We start from the raw sequence: 21093 nt of genomic DNA, 5'->3' as shown, positions 1-21093 counted from the left end.
AATTAGAAAAGAGCAGCCACCCTGCAGTACTAAGAACTTAGAGCTTTTAGATTCATGAGAACGTTCACAAGTAAAGCTAATATGCTGGTGACGCGCTCCGAATTCATCAGATTTGGGGTTTACCTTATTGTTTTCAGAGCTCCTGTGACTCTGAGGGTGTGAGAGGAGTAAGGCGGCCCTGCTTATGCTGCCGAGCGGGTTTTTGTAACCGACTCCACCCAACTCCACGACCGGCAGTGCACGGTCGCTCAGAAGAAACCAGCCGGACTCTCCGGCGAACGCGGTCGCAAGTTCCCGCAGCCGCCTTTAATGTCCGGGAGCTGCACGTTCTTCCAATCAAAGGGCTCCCGGGGAGGGCTCGAAGGGTAGAGCCAACCGGAAGGCCCCTATTCCTTCTGTCCCGCCCTCTCCTGCTTCCTATTGGAGGGTTTCAAACCCACAGGAGCCAATGAGAGCGAGAGGACGCGTTGGGCCTGGTCCGTAGCTTCAGGCGCGGGCTTTGAAGAAAAACTGTCGCGGAGGTGTCATGGTGCCACCGGGGCCGTCCGCAGCCGCGGGTGAGTAAGATCGTGAGGCCCTGCGTCTTGCAGACGCTCCAGCAGGGCGGGGAAGAAGGGAGGCCACCGAGTCAGTTATTTTAGCGGGAAATGTCGGTCCGCTCCCGTGCCTCAGTCTCCCCCTTGGGCGTTTCCAGTCCAGAAAGCGCTGATGGGAGCCCAGGCCCTGGCCATGGGTAGGGGAGAGTAGATGCGGAGCCAGATGCCTTAGAGGCATCTTCCCCGTAATTCCTGCAGCAGCTCTGCAAAGAGACGTCATTGTCATCTCCTTTAGGTGGAGAACCTGAGACCCCCTTCCCCGGGTCGCACACCCCAAAGGAAGCCAAGCGCTCCCTAACCCAGATTGGGCTCCAGGCAGAGCCTGGGTGTGGTCCTCTGTGCTGCCTCCTGATCTTTGACAGCTGCCAAGAGGCGGTGTCTGACCCTAAAGGGGGGCGGTGGACGCGGTTGGGGGCGAAAGGGGGGCGTGGGCACTGGAAGTTGGTTAAATCTGCAACGAGAACTGAGGGTCCTGGGTTCCCTGATCTCTTAAACGTACCTGGAGCCCTTAGCTGCCTTTCAAAATATGGCTCAGAGGCCACCAACTCCCAAATGCACACAGTGTTTTGATAGTTTCAGTAATACTACCTGTTGACTATCTGCTTGGTCGTGGGCACTGTCCTAGGCACTTTACATAATAGCCCTTAAAGATAGACATTTCTGTCTCTATTTTATAGGTTCAGCAGCAGTGAGGTTTGCTAACTTGCTAGAAGCCACAGCGCTGGGATTTTGACCCTGTCTCTCAGCCAGTGCTCTCTACCCTGCCTGGCACAGTAAAATGCATAATCCTCAAAGTTGTCTCCTAGGGATGCATCAGAGCTGGATATCAAAACACACAGCAACTCGGTTTAATGAAATTAAGAATTGTTTTGCATCCCATTGTCTTTTTTTTTTTTTTTTTTGCCATTATTGAATTTTAGCCTTCTCCAACCACCTATTACTCCTTTCACTCATTCCCTGCTTCTGAACTCTCATAATTCTTTCTTTGACCCTTTCTTAGGATACCTAAATTTTTCCCTATATTGTAATTATTGTTGTTTATTTTATTTTCACTCCTAGATTGAAACTTCCTGAAGACAGAAATACTGAATTTCCATACCCTCACAAATGCCTTGCTTAGAAAGTCACCATGTAGGGGCTCCTGGGTGGCTCAGTGGGTTAAGCCTCTGCCTTAGGCTCAGGTCATGATCTCAGGGTCCTGGGATAGAGCCCCACATCGGGCTCTCTGCTCAGCAGGGATCCTGCTTCCCCCTTTCTCTCTGCCTGCTGCTCTCCATACTTGCAATCTCTGTCAAAAAAATAAATAAAATCTTTTTTTAAAAAAAGAAAGTCACCATGTAATAGATGTTTGCCATGAACCCCCTAACCTATTTTGTCCTCAGGCTCAAAGAAAACCATGTAAGGGTTTGTGGCAAAAATCTTCATCCCTGTCGAAAAACCAAAAAACAATAAGACCAGACCAAGTGGCTCCTGGGTGATTCAGTTAGTTAGGCATTCAACTCTTGATTTCAGCTCAGGTCTTGATCTCAGGGTCATGAGTTCAAACCTCACATTGAGATCCATGCTGGGCGTGGAGCCTACTTAAAAAAATAAAATATTTAAAAAAAAAAAAAAAAAGACCAGGACTAGTTAACCAGCTCTGATAAGCCAATAACAGATTTCTTCATGTAAAACATAATACGTTATAGCTGAGAACAGTGACTGTGAGCAAGGACTCTGGAGTTGGATAAACCTGGTTTCAAATCCTGGCTTTGCTACATATTAGCTAGGTGATTTGGGCATATCATTTACCCTCTTTAGATTTCAGCCTGTAAAATACCACATAGGATTGTTGTGTGGATTAAAGAAAGTAATGTAATTATGAAGAGTTTAGTATAGGACATGGCATACTGATAATATTTTTAATATAGACATTAACTTGGAGGCAAATTTGTGGGGTTAGGAACTTTGTAACATATGGACAGTCCAAAGCCAAAATTATTACAGAAGAGTGCCATCTTTTAGAATATTAGTTAAAATCTCCAACTAGGGGCACCTGGGTGGCTCAGTGGGTTAAGCCTCTGCCTTCAGCTCAGGTCCTGGAATGGAGTCCCACATCGGGCAGTCTGCTCAGCGGGGAGCCTGCTTCCCCCCGCCCCATCTGCCCCTATGCCTACTTGTGATCTCTCTCCTTCAAATAAATAAATAAAATACTAAAAAAGAAATCTACAACTAAAGTTCTGCTGTTTGTTTTCCTGCCTATTTTGCAGAAGAGCGGCAGAGAAAGCTCCAGGAGTACCTAGCAGCCAAGGGAAAACTGAAGTGCCAAAACACCAAGTGAGTTTGTCTCACACAATTATGCAAGTTTTGTTGGCCTCGTTGCTACTAGCAATTTAAAGCCTTTCAAAACATAGTCCTTTGGGGGTGCCTAGGGGGCTCAGTTGGTTAAGTGTCTTCCTCCGGCTCAGGTCATGATCCCAAGGTCCTGGGATGGAGCCCCATGTTGGGCTCCCTGCCCAGTGGGGAGCCTACTTCTCCTTCTCTCCCTGTTTGTACTCTCTTTCTCTCTCTCTATCAAATAAACTTTTTTTTTTTTTTAAAGAAAGGACATACTCTTTAAAAAAAAAAAAAAATAGCCCCTTTTGGGGTGCCTGGGTGGCTCAGTGGGTTAAAGCCTCTGCCTTCAGCTCGGGTCATGATCCCAAGGTTCTGGGATTGAACCCCACCTTGGGCTCTCTGTGCAGCAGGGAGCCTGCTTCCTCCATTCTCTCTGCCTGCCTCTCTGCCTACTTGTGATCTCTGTCTGTCAAATAAATAAATAAAATCTTTAAAAAAAAAAATAGCCCTTTTGTTTGCAGTCTACTCAAACTGCATTGAGAGCCTATGATAACTCAGAAAAGAGTACATTGGTCCAAACATAACAAAAAAAAAAAAAACCTGAGCAGGTTAAGCACTAATATTATGACAGTCTCTAAAGTGGGGGATGGGGGGAAGATCCACAGTATTACCTACAATGCTGGAAGTTTTTCCTATCCCTGCGTTTATTCCTGGGGAAGTGATTCTTGTGAAGGCTAGAAAAGGTCAAGGAGTTGAATGACCCTGGTTTTGTTGTTCCTTGCTAAGGCAGGAGAGCCAGTTATAGTCAGTCCTCCATAGCTCCACACCAACATCCTCCAGCCCAACAATGGTCTTTGGCCATTCTCTCAGCACTTACTCTTGAGTTGGACAGAATATGACCGTTTCACTTTTATCTTCCATCAACATCTTGCCATTGTAGTGGTGTTATTAGTCCTCTTGCTTAACATTGATATATTTTCTCCTCAAAGAAGAGGAAGTGAATGTTTACAAAGTTAGCTTTGACCCTTTATTTTAGTTTCCTTTAACTTTGGAGTTTTACTCAACTCTATTTCCTTGATTAAATAAATTTAATTCATTTATTCAACAAATATTTATTTAATACATATAATATATCAGTCACTCTTGGTTCTGGAGATGTGGTACTTAACAAGACAGAGAGGTCCCTCCCCCTCCAGGGTTTATGTTCAAGATGTGGGAAACTAACAGCAAATCATGAGCAAAGTCCCTTTTAGTCTGGGAATTGTTTTTGATCCATGCAGACTGAACCCTTCTAAACTCCTCTACTTTCCTATCCACTGTTACATTTTCTGCTCACTGGCTAGATTTCATATGTGCTCCTGTTCTTTTAATTCTATCTCTTTTTTCACCTCTGAATATTCATTATCTGAAGTTACTTAAAACTTGAAAATGGAAGTTTTTCAAAGAAGCTGTTAATTACCTTCTTGACATCATATCTCTACAATATTGCATACTGCAGTATTCAAGAAATGATGTTTCAATGAACAACAGTATGTGAATATGAAGAGGACATGTATTTCATTAATCTTGTTAGAATGCTGCATTTATGCATAGGACATTTCTGAAAGGATCACAAAAAAATGGGTAAGAGTGGTGTGGTTGCTGAGGAGTAGAATAACAGGACTAAGAAAGGGGTAATAAGGAGACTTTATTGCATATAATTTTGAATTATTTTACAATATACAGAAATTCCAATGATTTAAAATTCTAATCTTAATAAATCATCATCATACTTAATCATCATACTTCCCAGGCCTTGCTGACCCTTCTGTAGTAAGAATTAATCTTATTTTGTCTTTTATAGGCCTTATCTAAAAGCCAAGAGCAATTGTCTGAATCCTCCACCTTCTAAATCTGTAAGTAGAAATTAGTCTTTCAAAAAATAATCATTTTTCTGATGGAGGCATAATACTCCATAGTGTATATGGACCACATCTTCCTTATCCATTCGTCCGTTGAAGGGCATCTTGGCTCTTTCCATAGTTTGGCGACCGTGGCCATTGCTGCTATAAACATTGGGGTACAGATGGCCCTTCTTTTCACTACATCTGTATCTTTGGGGTAAATACCCAGGAGTGCAATGGCAGGGTCATAGGGAAGTTCTATTTTTAATTTCTTGAGGAATCTCCACACTGTTCTCCAAAGAGGCTGCACCAACTTGCATTCCCACCAACAGTGGAAGAGGGTTCCCCTTTCTCCACATCCTCTCCAACACATGTTGTTTCCTGTTTTGTTAATTTTGGCCATTCTAACTGGTAAATTGGAAGGGGAGGTGAATCATGAGAGACTATGGACTCTGAAAAACAATCTGAGGGGTTTGAAGTGGCGGGGTGGGTGGGAGGTTGGGGTACCAGGTGGTGGGTATTATAGAGGGCACGGATTGCATGGAGCACTGGGTGTGGTGAAAAAATAATGAATACTGTTTTTCTGAAAATAAATTAATAAAAATAAATAAATAAATAAATAAAAATAATCATGTTGGGGGTGTCTGGGTGGCTCAGCCCATTAAGTGGCTGATTCTCGATTTCAGCTCAGGTCATGATCTCAGGGTCATGAGATCGAGCCCCACGTCTCAGCACGGAGTCTGCTTGAGATCCTCTCCCTCTGCCCCTCCCCCTGCTCATGGACTCACTCTTTCTCTCTCTCTCTCTCAAATAAATAAATTAAATACATCTTTAAAATATAGTCATCATCATTTGGGGGGCACCTGGGTAACTCAGGCAGTTGAGTGACTGACTCTGGATTTTGGCTCAAGTCATGAGAGTGAGAACCTGTGGTCTTAACCACTTGGGTATGCTGCCATGAAGTTAAATGGCTCATTTAAAGGGAACACCTATATTAGATCTTCCAAGCTACTGACAAGCTATGCTTCCTAAGCAGTTCAGCTATATTATGGATAGAGTGGTAGAGGATCCTCACATTTTCAAGGTTTAAATGGAAGAAATTAGCCTTCTGAAAGGCTACATATAACATCATTAGACACTGAACAATAGAAAATATATATAAGAACACTGGCAGATCATGATGTGATCACTGGGTTAGACTTCTACTTCATGTAGATTGAATTAGTGTAGCACACAAGTATTAAACGAAAAATCTGCTGGGAAAAAAGCATCCTCATTCAGAGTTCCCAGAGGCTTCTCTGGGAAGCTGACAATACTGATTTCAGAAAGACATCTCTTAAATGGGGTGATGCCTACCTCTTTTTTACCCAGTTGTGAAGATAAAAATTAAGTGGGAAAGGCAAGTATGGAACAGGATGAACTAAGAAGCCTAGGCAAATAATAGTCATCATTACAATTGTATAATGCCTTATAATTTATAAAAAATTTATAAAACATTTTCATACCTAATTATAATAGCTAACATTTGAGTACTTATCATTCTGATACTGGGTGAGACACTTAAATATAATACCTCAATTAATATTCAAAAGAACCCTGTAAGAAAAGTGGCCTTATGATTTAATGTCCAGATACCTTCATGAATAAAAGGAGGTACTGTTATGTTGGGCTAATGATAATAAATAAAAACTATCTTGTGAAAAATAGGACGTTATGACACACTTCCTAGAAGATATATATCATTATTGTTATTTTACAAATGAGAGGACTAAGGCTCAAGGAAATTGAATACTTTGCCAAAATTATACAGCCAGTAATTATACAGACTCAAGACTTGAACAAAGCTCTTCTGGCATACTCTTACTCAAAGGAACGCAAAGTTTTTCATTTTCTGTTCCTATCTGGCAGTTTAATATATTGAACCAATATCTGAAAGGATTCCTTGGAGCCATACCCTTAAATTTATTGAGAAACTATGATATATAATTGTTAAAAACTGTCTAGGTCCAAATCCTAACTTCTTCATTTTCTAGCTAAATGACCTTGGGCAAGTTATTATATGTGCTGCCAAAGCGAACATAACCCTGGGCAAGTTATATAACTTTATCTGTAAAATGAAAATAATAGGAGTTTTCTCATGGAGTTATTCAGAGGAAATACACACATACACACACACACACACTACATATATACATATAAACATATATATGTTGAGAAGTATGATAGGGTAATGAACTATAAGCTTCTAAGCACAGAAATCTAGGTTAAAATTTTTGTGGTTAACTGGAACAAAAAGAGACCCAAGGAAAAAGGGAAAGGTGTTATGTTTTCCATTTTTTTTTTAAGATTTATTTATTTGACAGACAGAGATCACAAATAGGCAGAAAGGCAGGCAGAGAGAGCGGAAAGCAGGCTCCCTGCTGAGCAGGGAGCCCGATGTGGGGCTCTATCCCAGGACCCTGAGATCGTGACCCAAGCCAAAGACAGAGGCTTTAACCCATTGAGCCACCCAGGCACCCCTTCATTTTTTTTTTTTTAACATTTTGTTCATTTGAGAGAGAGAGAGAGCATGCACATAAGAAAGAGAGAGAGAGAGCAAGAAGAAGAAAGGGGAAAGGGAGAAACAGACTCCCCAATGAGCAAGGAGCCCAACATGGGGCTCCCTCCCAGGACCCTGAGATCAAGACCTGAGCTGAAAGCAGACGCTGAACCAACTGAGCCACCCAGGCACCCCATGTTTTCAATTTTTAAAGAAGAATATATTTGTATGGTTTTCTAAATGAATTATGGTGAGTGTCAAATTTCATTTATCTTAAAATGCCAATATTTACACTGTGCCTGAAATTACATCCTTTACAACTAATTTAAACTAACAATGAAAAACTTTACTTTAAATCTTAACTTTAAAAAGTATGAAAAGGCACAGGGTTTGTCAAAGTTATTTTGGACATATATGAACAAAAGTGCTTGAAAAACACTGATAAGATGAGCTTTGCAATCTCTTTCAGCCTTACTACAGCCCTCATTTCATCATATCATAATTTTTTTGTGCATATATCTTTTCTATTAGTGCTCCTCAGGGGTAAGTATCTTCCCTTCTCATCTTGCATGCCCTTAGAGTCTAGCACAGTGCCTAGCATATATTCAGTAAACCTGCTGTAATATAAACCCTCGTCATATCCTTTGTGCATTTTCTCTCTCCCCTGGCTTCATATGTCCAAAATAAAGCAACCAAATTCAGTTTAGATCAATTGTTCCCTCTTCTACAGTCTTTGATTTTTTTTTTTAATCAGTTTGATCCATCAATTCTGCAGTGAGTCATCAGAGAACAAGAGTTAGAGACTGAAGTTCCACCTTCAACCCTGCCCCTAATACCCTGCCTGACCTTCGGCAGCTCGCTTTCCCTCTCAAATGGAGGGGCTCAATTCCAGTCTTGGGGGCACCTGGATATGGCTCAGGGGCAACCTTGATCTCAGGGTTGTAGGTTCAAGCCCCATGTTGGGTGCAGAGATTACCTAAAAATAAAATCTTAAAATAATAATAATAATAAAATTTCAGCCTTAATTCTCTGTATTTGCATATTGATTGCAGACTATTCTATTAGCCTGATGGCTCTTCTAAGTCTAGATTTTCTCTCAATGTAATACTTAAAACTGCAGAACCAGTTCTACCACTTACAATAAATTAGCAAGGTCAGGCTGATCTCAAATAAAGATATAAAAACTGAACAAAAGAGAAAATATTTGCAAGTCATATATGATAAGGACCTACTATCCAGGATATATAAAGAGCTCTTGCAGGTCAGCAATTAAAAAGACAAATAATTAAAATGGACAAAAGAAAATAATAATAATAATAAAATGGACAAAAGATCTATATAGACCTTTCTCCAAAGGAGATATACAAATGGCCAAGAAGAGATGAAAAGATGTTCCATATCATTACCCATCAGAGAAATGCAAATAAAAACCACAATGAAATACTACTTCACACCCACTAGGATGGTTATAATAAAAAAAAGACAGATAACAAGGATTGGGGAGGATATGGAGAAATTAGAACTTTTATACAATGTTGGCGGGAAAGTAAAATGCGGCAGCCACTTTGGGAAACAGTTTAGCAGGTCCTCAGAATTTAAACAGAGTTACCATATGACCTAGCAATTCTACTCCTATGTATATATCCAAGAGAACTGAAAACATGCTCACAAAAAGCTGATAACAAATGTTCACAGCAACATTATTCATAATAACTAAAAAGTGTAAACAACCTAAATGTCCATCAGCCAATGAGGGAATAACGAAAATGTGGTATATCCATGAAATAAAATATTTATTCAGCCATTAAAAGTAATGCAGTGCATGTGTGCAAACAAGGAGTATAGGAGAATTCTCTGCACTTATCACTCAAGTTTGTTTTGAACCTAAAACTGTTCTTAAAAATAAAGTTTTTTATTGAAAATTAGTGGTGAAGACTGACACATGCTACAATATGGGTGAACCTCAAGAACATTCTGCTAAGTGAAAGAAGCCAGACACAGAGGGCCACATATTGTATGACGCCATTTACACAAAATGTCCAGACTAGGCAAATTGGTAGAGGCAGAAAGTAGATTAGTGGTTGCCACTATTTGTGGGGACAGGGAAATGAGGAATGCCTTCTAACAGGTATGGGATTTCTTTCTGGGGTGATGAAAATATTCTGGAACGAGAGAGTGGCAATGGTTATACAACCCTGTGAATATACTAAAACCCACTGAATTACAAACTTTAAAATGGGGAATTCTTTGTGATACAAATTATATTTCAATTTTTTAAAAAAGGAAAAGAAGAAGAACGCCTAAGGATGCCTGGGTGGCTCAGTGAGTTCAATGTCTGCCTTCAGCTCAGGTCATGATCCTTGAGTCCTGGGATTGAGTCCCACATGTGGCTCCTTAATCAGCGGGGAGCCTGCTTTTCCCTCTGCCTGCTGCTCCCCCTGCTTGTGCACTCTCTGACAAATAAATAAATAAAATCTTTAAACAACAACAACAACAACTAAGGAATAGCACATGTTAGACATGTTTGGAAACTTTGATACCATCATCCCTGCCTCTTCAGTAAGCAATAATAGAGTGGTGAGAGGTAGATGTAAACATTGGGACTCAAGCAATAACCCCCTATAGCCATGTGGTTATCCATCCATCTCCCTGCCTCCCACTTCCAACCCTCCCCTATACCATGACCAGCAACACCACCATTCGCATACCATTCTAGAGCGGACATCTCTTTGTCCTTAATGCCAAGTGGTTTTGGTTACAGACTTTCTTTAAACATTCACAAAGTTTTTCTCAACAATATTACCAAATCAAAAGTAAAGAGTGGTAATTCTAGCACTCCCATATCTTCCCCTGGAGACATATAATCTACAAATCTCTGCCAAATTCTCCTTTCTGAAACTTGTTTTTAGTGCAAATGCTCTGGAATCCACAATTGCTCCAATTATTTACTGTATCAATTCTAATCTCCCATCCCCTGGCACCTGGGTGGCTCAGTGGGTTAAGCCTCTGTGTTAAGTTCAGGTCATGATCTCAGGGTCCCGGGATCGAACCCTTCATCCCTGCTGAGCAGGGAGCCTGCTTACCCCTCTCTCTCTGCCTGCCTACTTGTGATCTCTCCATCAAATAAATAAGTAAAATCTTTAAAAAAATAAAGAACTGCTTAAAAATTTTTTAAAAACTAAATAAACTCCTATCCCTAGTTTTTTTAAAATTCTCTATAACCTAGTCCTACCTTTCTTATCCAAGATTAAATCACATGAATGAAACATTTACTTGTTGATAATGTAGAATCTAACCTTAAAACCCTGTCCTGACTTTACAAGTATAACTAACTTTCTACTGAAATGCAAAACTTCATTGAAAACGATTCCAGAGTATCTCAGGTCTCCCAGCACCTACCACCTATCCTTGCCACTGATCTCCAGGGATGAGACAAAGGTTCTTGAGTGACCCTGTGACCTTTACAAAAGCAGTGTTGTTTAAAAAAAAAAAAATAGTGTAGCAATACACAGTACTACTAGGAAGAACTTGGGAGGTACCCTAACATTAGTTTATTATGTATGTATCTTTCCAGAGTCCCTAGAAGGACACTTCATTTGGGACATAATGGGGGCATTCAGCAAATACTTGTTCAACTGAGGCAAATTTTATTTTTTAAATGTAATTTTTGTGTGTTCACTGCATCTCTGCTTAATTCTATCAAGCTAAAATATTCTGGTATATTTCTAGTGAAAGCTCAAATTATAAAGACCTTATAGGGACACAACACCAAATGGCTCCATTGGTTGAGCATCTTGACTCTTGGTTTCAGCTTAGGTCTTGATCTCAGGGTCATGAGATCGAGTCCCTTATAAAGCTGCAGGTCGAACCCCTCATGGGTCTCTATGCTCTGCACTCAGTGGGGAGTCTGCTTAAGATTTTCTCCCTCTCCCTCTGCCCCTCCCCCAACTCATGCCTTTATTTTCTCAGATTTAGCTGTCTTAAATGAAATTCTGAATAACTAATTTTTTAGGTTTTTTACTAATTTTTTTTGTTTTTAAAACTGAGTTATTGTTATGAATTTATTTTTTTGATGTGTCTCTTTGTCCTTTTAGCATATTATACCCAAAAAAGATGTTACCAATCGTGTTGCTTTGCCTACCAAAGGTACAAGACCCATCAGCATTAAACTCCAACCCAGACCTGCCAATAATACAGGACCCCAGAACCCAAAGTTGGAGGCACCAAAACTTCTGGGTAAAAGGCTGACTTCAGGATGTGTTTCTTCTAATTCAAACTGCAAGCCTTCCAGCAGTCATCAACCACAGCATAAAGCTGGGTCATTCACTACTGGAGAATTATCTAGAAAAACTATAGGTTCACTTAATGTGCAAGAATTGAAAACTGCAAAGCAGCAGGTAGCAGATCAAGGAACTACTAAATGTTCAGACTCTGTGGACAATAACCATATTGAACATGAACCCCTGGATAGCTGTCTAAAAGAGATGAACAAAGAGAACTTGCCTCAAACCTTACCAGACTCTGAAAGGAAGTCAAATCCTGAATTATGGAGAATAAGTAAACCAAAGACTAACTCTTATAATCAAATCAAGAGCAGTTTGGCTCCCAAACAAGCCTTGGGCAAAAGTTCCGGGAATAGTGCTGTTCTGAAAGACAGAGTTAATAAACAATTTGTTGGAAAAACACAAATTAGGATACCACCAGTAAAATCACAGCAACTCTCTAGAGGAACAAATCTTGCCAGACCAGGAGAAAAAATCCCAAAGACAGTTCCCTCTCACAATGTTCAGATCCTTAGTAGAACTCAGGCACCAAATAAACCAGTGGTCAAGGACATAAAGGATATAAAGGTTAATAGAGATAAATATGAAAGACCAAATGAAACTAAGTTTAAATCACACATTGTTACTGAACAGAAAATAAAACAAACCAAATCCTGGACATGCCCTACTGTGCTTCAGGGAGGCTTTAATAACAGACATCCAAACATTAAGCAAGATCAGAAATCCACCCGACCTTGTTTTAGAACTCAGACATCATGTGCACTGCAAAATTCAAGAGCCATAAGCCAAAGGCCTAATTTGGCAGTTGGCAGTTTTAATTCGGTCATCCCAAGTACCCCTAACATAACAACAAATAGAACCAATAGGAATAAATGCAGCAACAGCTATCAACAAAAAGCACAGACTTTGGACTCCAAGTTGAAAAAGACTCTTCCCCAGAACCATTTTCTCAATAAAACAGCTCCCAAAACTCAAGCTGGTAACAAAACCATAAGTGGAGGAAGAGTCCCAAATGAGACCCAGACTAATCCAAATATTAAGAAGAAGATCACAGCAGAGGATCGAAGGTACTTTGCTTAATTCCATAATTTTGCAATTTAAGATTAGGCAATTGACCATCAGAAATATTCAGGCCATAAATAAGGGCTTCTGAGTGATTTTTAGCTACAACCCTGAAAGAAAGAAGATTGGAAGCAAGTATAACAAATATTGACTTGATAGAGCTAGGTGGGACATATGTGTGTTATAAATTATTCCCTGTAATTTTCTGTATGCTTGAAATTATTTTTTAAAACAAAATTGAAACAGAATGTTTGATTAAGACATAGGGGTTGTAGAAGCAGGCTACTCGTTCAAGAAGTACCTTGCAGGAACTGAACAACAGTGTAAGAGGGCGGAGTGGGAAGAGCCAGAGTAGTGGTTTTATATAGCTAGGAAGTGGGGAGTTGGTAGTCCCTTGTTAAGCAGACCAGTGGCTACATCCAGGAGCGTTATCAGGGAAGAAAGAACAGGAAACCTCCATGAGTGTGAGCAGGCCAAGTTTTGAAAGGTAAGCTAAGACAAAGAGGAGCAGCGAGTTCACACCCAGAGTTCAGACAGTAGAAATGGGGATCTCAGGGTGCTGGAGGTTCACATTAACATACATGTAGCTGGAAACCAAGCCAAAAATCTTCACACTGTCTTCACTGGACTAGATAGAGTCACAGTGTGATGAACCTCCCAGGAGAAGCACCTTTATACACTTGGGTGGGCTAGAAACTAAGGAGATTCCTGACAAGGGCTAAAGGAACATGTAAAATTAGATGGTAGGTAGAAGGTATACAAGGTATAACAGGATGAAGAGAGGGCAGGGTTTATTCTCTGAATATAGCCCTGAATACTACCACCAAGTTCTCTGCCCTCCCAAAGAAACAGAAAACAAACAGCTTAATTTAGGGTGATGTGATTGAGAGAGAAAGGCTGAACTGACTTTTTTTTTTTTTTTTTTTTTGAGCTGACTTCTTTAGATAGAAGGATCAAGGAGGTACTTTCAACAGTGACATGTGATCTAGGAAAAGGATAGTGACAAAAAGAAGGATGAGCCTTCTGAGCAAAAAGAAAACTGAGTATAAAGACTCCAAGCTGGTGAATGAGGAAATCAGAGTCCCTCCCCCTGGAGCCCACAGTCTAGACCAGATAACAGATGTTGGGTCTTTAAGACAGTGTGGGGTGTGCAGTCTGTGTTTGATTACACAAGATGAGTCTGGAGCAGGACAGACCACTCACTCATTGCTTGAGTGTTCCTTCAACACCTACAGAGTGTTGGGCTCCTGGGAGATACAGTGGTGAGAGCACACAGTCACACTCTAACTTCATGGAGCTTTTTTTCTGGTGTCTATGTGGAAAGTATTGGAATAATAAAATCACAGCACTGAGGTCCTGGGAATAAGTTGGCTTAGAAAAAGTTAAGTTTCCCCTTCATTTATGATTGGAAGGAAGTCTGAGAGAGCAAGAATGTCAGGAACATAGAGGAAACACATGCCAGACATCTCAACTTCTGTCATTAAGCAGGTGGTTACCATGAGGGTGAAGGAGTTGGGGCACTTGGGGCTGAAATAAGCACTATGGATTATGCTCTGGAGTCAAGGAGAGAAACAAGAGTTAATTAGTTATTGACATTCTGGAAGGAGCAAAACCATAAGGTCAGAAAACAGATCGGTGATCACCGGCAGCTGAGGATGAGAAGGGTTGACTACCAAGAAGCATGAAGGAATTTTTGAAGGGATTATATTATAGTTCGGGTGACATGATTTTGTGAATTTGTCAAATCTCCCAGAACCATACACTTCCCAAAAAAGGTGAATTTTGCTATATGTTACTGAACACTTGTGGGTTCTAGACACTGAGCTAGGCACTGGCACATCCAAGGTGTCTGCCTTCATAGAACTTGCATTCTAGTGGAGAAGACAGAAAATCAACACATTGATGAAATTAAATAATACACATAATTATCTCTTCTAAGAGGTGTCATTTGAGCAGAGGACTGAATGAAGATGATAATTCAAGACCTTGAGACAGGAATGAGGGTGGGTCAAGTAACTGAAGGAACATCAAAGCTCCTGGTGGGGATAGAGTAAGAGGGAAAGGGGTATGAGCAGTGACATGGTCTGTCTACACTTTAAAAACTACTTTGGCTACTGGGCACATGATGAATTTGTTGAGGGTGAGCGTGGAAGCAAGGACATGAGTTAGGAAGGAAGTTGCTACAGCATTTCAGGAAGAAGGTGACAATGATACAGACTCGGGTCATGGTAGTAGAGATAAGAAGCCTACTGGCTGTACAATGTTGTGTCAGATGTGAGAGAAAGAAAGAACTATGTAAAGACAACCCCTCATTCTAGGTCCCAGCAACTGGGTAGACTGGGGTACTATATACCAATATAGGTTATTTGGGAACAGGTTTGGAGATGAACATCAAGACCTTTATTTTAGAGAGCATTAAATTTGAAGTGACTGTCAAACATCAAATTTAAAAACACCAACTAGGCAGTGGGTTTTATAAAGTTTGGGGCTCTAGGGGAAAATCTGGCTTGAAATGTACATCTGTGAGTTATAAACATGTAGTAATTTAAAGAAGCTGAAGAGCCTACATTCACATGCTTGAGTCTATGGGTCTTGGTACTTCTTCCAACAGTAACCTGTTGACTGCTTAGAAGCAGGAGCGGGTGGAGGAGAGTGAGGATTAAGATTTGGCCACCATCAGAGACTAGCTACTTATGATTCCTGAAGTTATTGATCTTTTTTAGGAAGAAAGGTGGTCATGTGTGGCCAGGAGAGTGCTAATGAACCGGGAAAAGTGGGTAACTCTGGCCAAGACCCTATTAAGGGCAGAATGCAGGTTTGGGGGGTCTGGTTGAGTGGCAGATAGAGAGCTTATGGTAAGAGAAATGGAGTGCTGAGTTTGTGATCTCAGAGGTGGAGGGATATTTTAGGAAAGCAAATGCCAGAAGTAATATACAGGTGAAATAAAAATTTTTAGAGAAAAATAATGAAGAATAATCATGAAGTCAAGGCATTTGAAGAGTGACATCCTAGTAATCCCTCTGCAATCTGCCTTCTGAAGGATAGGAGCAACCATTGTGGCGATTACCCATTTGTAAATTGTTTTTAACTCCATTCTCCTGACTTTGTGTGTAGTTGAAGGCATTTAGTGGTACTCAATCTATGTATATCTTATACTTTGAAAGTGTGACTTACATACAAAAAGAAACCTAAAGCATTTTCCCATCCCCCAACTCTTAATTTTATAACAGGAAACAACTGGAAGAATGGCAGAAATCTAAGGGGAAAATCTATAAGCGGCCTCCTATGGAACTTAAAACAAAAAGAAAAATAATAGAGGAAATGAATATTTCATTCTGGAAGAGTATGGAAGAAGAAGAAGAAGAAAAGAAAGCACAACTTGAACTGTCCAACAAAATTAACAGCACCCTAACACAATGTCTGCAACTCATTGAGGAGGTGAGTAAGGAGGATAAGTTCCCAAAGCTTTGGCCTAGAACTTTATAGTTTTGTTTTGTTTTTAAGTTTTCTTTTTTTTTTAAGATTTTATTTATTTATTTGAGAGAGAGATCACAAGTAGGCAGAGAGGCAGGCAGAGAGAGAGAGGGAAGCAGGCTCCCCGCTGAGCTGAGAGCCCGATGCAGGGCTCAATCCCAGGACCCTGAGACCATGACCTGAGCCGAATGCAGAGGCCCAACCCACTGAGCCACCTAGGCACCCCGAACTTTACAGTTTTTAAATATTTTTCTTAAATATAGTGTAAGAGAGACAACCCTGGTCTTGGCAGAAATTCATCTGCTTTTTTAAATATAGAATAGCAATAATAATAATGGCATGCACTTAAATAAAGGTTCTTATATGCCAGACACTGTTCTAACACTTTATTTACATGATCTCGTACAATTATCAATAACAACTATTACCATGCCCACTTTACAAATGAAACTGAGGCACAAAGAAATTGGAAAACTAATCCAAGCAGTCTGCCTCTCAAGGGATCCAAAAGGAATTTTGCCTTCCTTAGGCATCAAGGTCAAGGAGTGATATGAAGCTGAAGTCAAAGGCAAGATCATGTATAAAATTTGGTTATCCTGATGACTTTGGGTAGCTATAATTGGCAGCTAAATTATATCTTGGATTCTGCAGATAAGGATAAAGGAGATGGTAAAGCAAAGGCTATGATCCCTAGGAGATGCCTTGAAGGAAAAATATATTAATTAAAAACAATTGGGTAGACATCTATACTAATGTCCTTGCCTGAAGCAAACCAAATTCTGTCCTTTGGCTGATGGCATTGGACAGCAACAGAAAAAGGAAACCTTCAATGTAGCTCTATTCCAGGCAATTTTTTCACAAAATTTAGTTAAACATTAATTATTTCCCCTTGATAGAACTAAAGTTCAGTTCTTTTTTTGTTGTTGCTCTTTCTTTTATTTTCATTGTATTAAAGAAAATGCATGAATACACTCTTTAACAATTTTTGTTTTAGATTTTATTTATTTATTTGGCACAGAGAGAGAAGCAGAGGGAGCTACAGAAGGAGAAGGAGAAGCAGACTCCCCACTGGCCAGGGAACCCAATGTGGGACCGAATCCCAGAAACCTGGGATCATGACCTGAGCCAAAGGCAGACGCTTAATGGACTGAGCCACCCAGGCACCCCCATGAATACATTCTTATTATTAAAAATATTCAGGGACAATTGGGTGGCTCAGTTGGTTAACCATCAGGACTCTCGATTTCAACTCAGATCATGATCTCAGGGTCATGAGACTGAGCCCCATGCCTAGCTTTGCACAATGCCTGAGCACAGAGCCTGCTTAAAATTCTCTGGCTCCCTCTGCCCCTCCCTCCCTCTAATAATAATAATAATAATAATAATAATAATAATAATAATAATAATAAAATTTAAAACATTTCAAAGAGAAAATGACAAGATCTCCCCACCAAGCACATCTGTGCATGCATGCACACACACCAATTATGCATCCCAGGCTTCTCCCTAGACCTGACCACTATTGCCAATTATCCATCCAAACAGCTTTTATGCATGTACATACCACGTGGGTAGGCACATAGAAAAAAGAAGTATATATTTTTGTGAGTTGCAATTATTTTATTTCAGATTTTTATATATGCTCTTTTGTTGTCTTTTCTTGTATTTCCCTAATATTAGTATTAAGCTCGCCCTGATAGTTAAGTTGGGCATTTTCCTCTTCCCTTGTACTCTGAAAATAGTTTATACAACATGAGAATTATTTTTTCTCTGAAGCTTTAATAAGAACTTGCTCATAAAGTCATCTAGACTATGGACCATAGTTTTGGGTATATCTTTTCTATTTTTTCTGTGACCATTGTTCTATTGGGGTTTTGTATTTTGTTTTGTATTTTAGTGATTCTGTGCCTTTTATTTAAAGATTTCTCTATCAATCTTTTTAAACAGCCATCTCTGCGGTTTTAATTATTTTTTCCTCTTGCATCAATGTCTGAATCTGTTTTTATGTTTATTGTTTTTAATTAGACTTTTTAGTTGAAAGCTTAAATCATTTATGTCAATCTTATTTTCTTAAAAATACATTTTAACGCTATAAATTTGCCTCTGAATTTAGCTTTGGTCATATCCTTTATGTTTGATTAGGTAAGGTTCTATATTAGTCAGTCAACTCAGAAAAACAGAAACTGCATCAGGTATTCTAATAGAATGAATGTAATGTAAAGGGTGTTTCACAATGTTTTATGTAAGTTCCCTAGAAGCAAACCCAAAGAGGAGAATTTGTGTGAAGGTAATTTATTAGGAAGAGGGTCCCAGGGAAAACAGAGAGGATTGGGGATGTGGGCCCAGAAGGGAAGGAGAACAAGAAGGATGTGGAATCAAACAAAATCCATGGAATATAACTGCGGCACAATCCCACAGGGGAACTCTGGAAACTGGATCAGAGCTCTCAGAATCATCCTGATCAGGGCAAGGAACCTATAGTATTAATACCTCCATGATCATTGATTAATGGCTGCCCTTGGGGAGATAAAAATTCCCAGGCACCCTGACTCTCTGATACATACAAAGAGAAGCAGATGCTGACTGTTGGACATTAAAGAACCTTGTAAGCCTCAGTGCACAAAAATGGTACAGGGATCATCAGAGGAAATGTGGGTACTACACACAGGGCTGACAGCAAAAGGGAACCTTAGGTAACAAAGATGCTAACTTCAGAAAGCAGCTATCACCCACTGGGCTAAGGGGAATGAAGAGAGATTGAGGTTATTAGAATCTAGAAACTAGGAGGGGCGCCTGGGTGGCTCAGTGGGTTAAAGCCTCTGCCTTCGGCTCAGGCCCTGATCTCAGGGTCCTGGGATCGAGCCCCGCATCGGGCTCTCTGCTTGGCAGGGAGCCTGCTTCCTCTTCTCTCTCTGCCTGCCTCTCTGCCTACTTGTGATCTCTATCTGTCAAATAAATAAATAAAATCTTTAAAAAAAAAAAAAGAATCTAGAAACTAGGAGAAATAAACTCCAACTCTAAGGAAGCAATACTATCTAGAAGATGCTGTACCAAAAACTGGTGGAGGGACCCAGCAGGGCTGGGAATTCAGACCTTGAGGAAAGGATGCCACCCACTGGGTGCTTTTGCCTCTGAGAGAGCACAGTGAGGCAGGATCTGTAAGCGCCAGGATAAAAGGTAGAGGCTAGAATCTACTGTTGCTGCCAGAGTGAAGGACCATTGCTGGGGTGGTGAAAGAGGAAATCCCTCTCTTCTCCATGCCCACAGTCTCCCTCTATTTCCCCATACTGGCAGAACCCTGTGCTGTGAAAACAGTGGGTGACTTACAGAATTTCAGCCCCAGTGCCCCAAAACAGAGGTTAATAATTGACAAGCACGCTCATTATTGTTCATCTCTAAATAGTTGGAGATTTCCATTTTGAGTTCTTTAACCTGAAAGTTATCTTAGAAGAATATCCTTTAACTTCCAGGTAGAGTTCTGTTTTGTTTTGTTTTTCCTGACTATCTTTTTTTCCAGATTCTAAATATACTACATTGTAAATGTAGCCTGTTATGTGTTCTGCTTGATTGAATTTGTTGAAATGCATGTCTGATCAGTTATGGTAAATGTTCCATCTCTTATTTGGGTGTTGGGATTCCTGATTAATAGGTAGTCCCTCCAGAACTCTCAACTTCTCTTTCATACCCTTCATTTCTCTGTTGACACACTGAGTTCTGGGAGAATCCCACAGCCAAATTTTCAGCTCATTGATCTCTTCTTCAATTCTGTTGAGATTTATGCCTCTTTCACGCAATGTTGGTTTTCTCAGACATTGAGTATTCTTGACTGTGAGCTTACCTTTGGGGCCTCCCCCTCTCAGGAGGAGTGGGAGACACTGCTTAGCTGAGTGTGCCAGTATCTGGGTTTCTGGTCATGGTGACTCCCCATATTCCTCCTGGTCCATGTCACTCTCTGCTCTGGATACAAGCCAGAAGGGGACCAAATTAGTGAGGATATCTTAAAGTTACTTTTTGTGAGAATTAGTCCTTTTTATATATGCTGCATGGATCTTCAACACACACAAATATACACACCCCATGACCCTTGCTTACCTGTGCCATCCTTCATACTTCTGCTAGAAACATATGGAAATTCTATATTCAGTGTTCACATTATTATGAATATGTAAGAAATATATGAATGTTGATTCCGTTTGGTGTGGTTTGGGGTTTGGTGTGGTTTGGGGTTTGGTTTTGCATAAAAATGTAAACATATTCCTTACCTTCAGCTGTGAAAAACATTTTACAATTTGGTCTCGTGTAACTCTTAAAGTTGAATGACCAGTGTCAAAACTTACTGAAATACACTGTTTAAATGGATACATTTTATTATATGTAAACTGTACCTCAGTAAATTTGAATTTTTTAGAAATTAAGCAAAAGCAATCAGACTGATTTCTGCATAACTGCTCTGATGAACATTAGATGTGAGAATAACAGCAAAATGGTAATAATTACCTCTGGGTATTTTTTTTTTTTACAGGGTGTACCTTCTAATGCAGTATTTACCATATTGTCCAGTATTCCTGAGGTTGAAAAATTTGCTAAATTCTGGATCTGTAAAGCAAAGTTGTTGGCAAGTAAAGGTCCCTTTGATGTTATTGGGCTGTACGAAGAGGCCATTAGAAATGGGGCAACAGTGAGTATCTGTCTTGGGTGGGTAACTTCCAGAAAATTCTCTCATGTTAGTTGTCTGTTGTTTGCAGTATGGCAGTCATACAATGTAATTGTAAACTTCTAATTTACTTCATCAATTATACATAGATTATGAAGCACAAGTCCTTTATGTACATTTAATTAAAAATTTATTTGCTAAATGACAGTGCAGACAAAAGGTTGATATCCAGGATCTATAAAGAATTACTCAAACTCAACACACACAAAACAGATAATCATATCAA

The 21093-nt window shown here is 40.0% G+C and overlaps 2 protein-coding genes across 3 annotated transcripts in view; one reads left to right on the top strand and one right to left on the bottom strand.

The window, feature by feature from the left end:
* The window catches only part of LOC309870862 (interleukin-36 gamma-like), a 163673-nt gene extending 163362 nt beyond the window's left edge, over positions 1 to 311 (bottom strand). Inside the window, exon 1 of one of the 2 annotated variants that reach the window (XM_082743432.1) lies at positions 124 to 311. The gene's annotated coding sequence lies outside the window, so the exon portion shown is untranslated. The remainder of the gene's footprint in view (positions 1 to 123) is intronic. The other variant, XM_082743431.1, reaches the window with a different exon arrangement.
* A 136-nt stretch (positions 312 to 447) lies between these two features.
* Positions 448 to 21093, top strand: part of CKAP2L (cytoskeleton associated protein 2 like) — a 31166-nt gene continuing 10520 nt past the window's right edge. The window contains exons 1-6 of the mRNA XM_082745440.1: positions 448 to 557; positions 2846 to 2912; positions 4756 to 4807; positions 11429 to 12684; positions 15910 to 16117; positions 20676 to 20831. Of these exons, the coding sequence (XP_082601566.1) occupies positions 527 to 557; positions 2846 to 2912; positions 4756 to 4807; positions 11429 to 12684; positions 15910 to 16117; positions 20676 to 20831 (1770 nt within the window). The 5' untranslated portion in view covers positions 448 to 526. The remainder of the gene's footprint in view (positions 558 to 2845; positions 2913 to 4755; positions 4808 to 11428; positions 12685 to 15909; positions 16118 to 20675; positions 20832 to 21093) is intronic.

This window comes from Mustela nivalis, assembly GCF_964662115.1.
Source record: "Mustela nivalis genome assembly, chromosome: 8".
NCBI lineage: Eukaryota > Metazoa > Chordata > Mammalia > Carnivora > Mustelidae > Mustela > Mustela nivalis.
The sequence above is the reverse complement of the archived record's forward strand: the minus strand, read 5'-3'. Positions and strand labels throughout refer to the sequence as shown.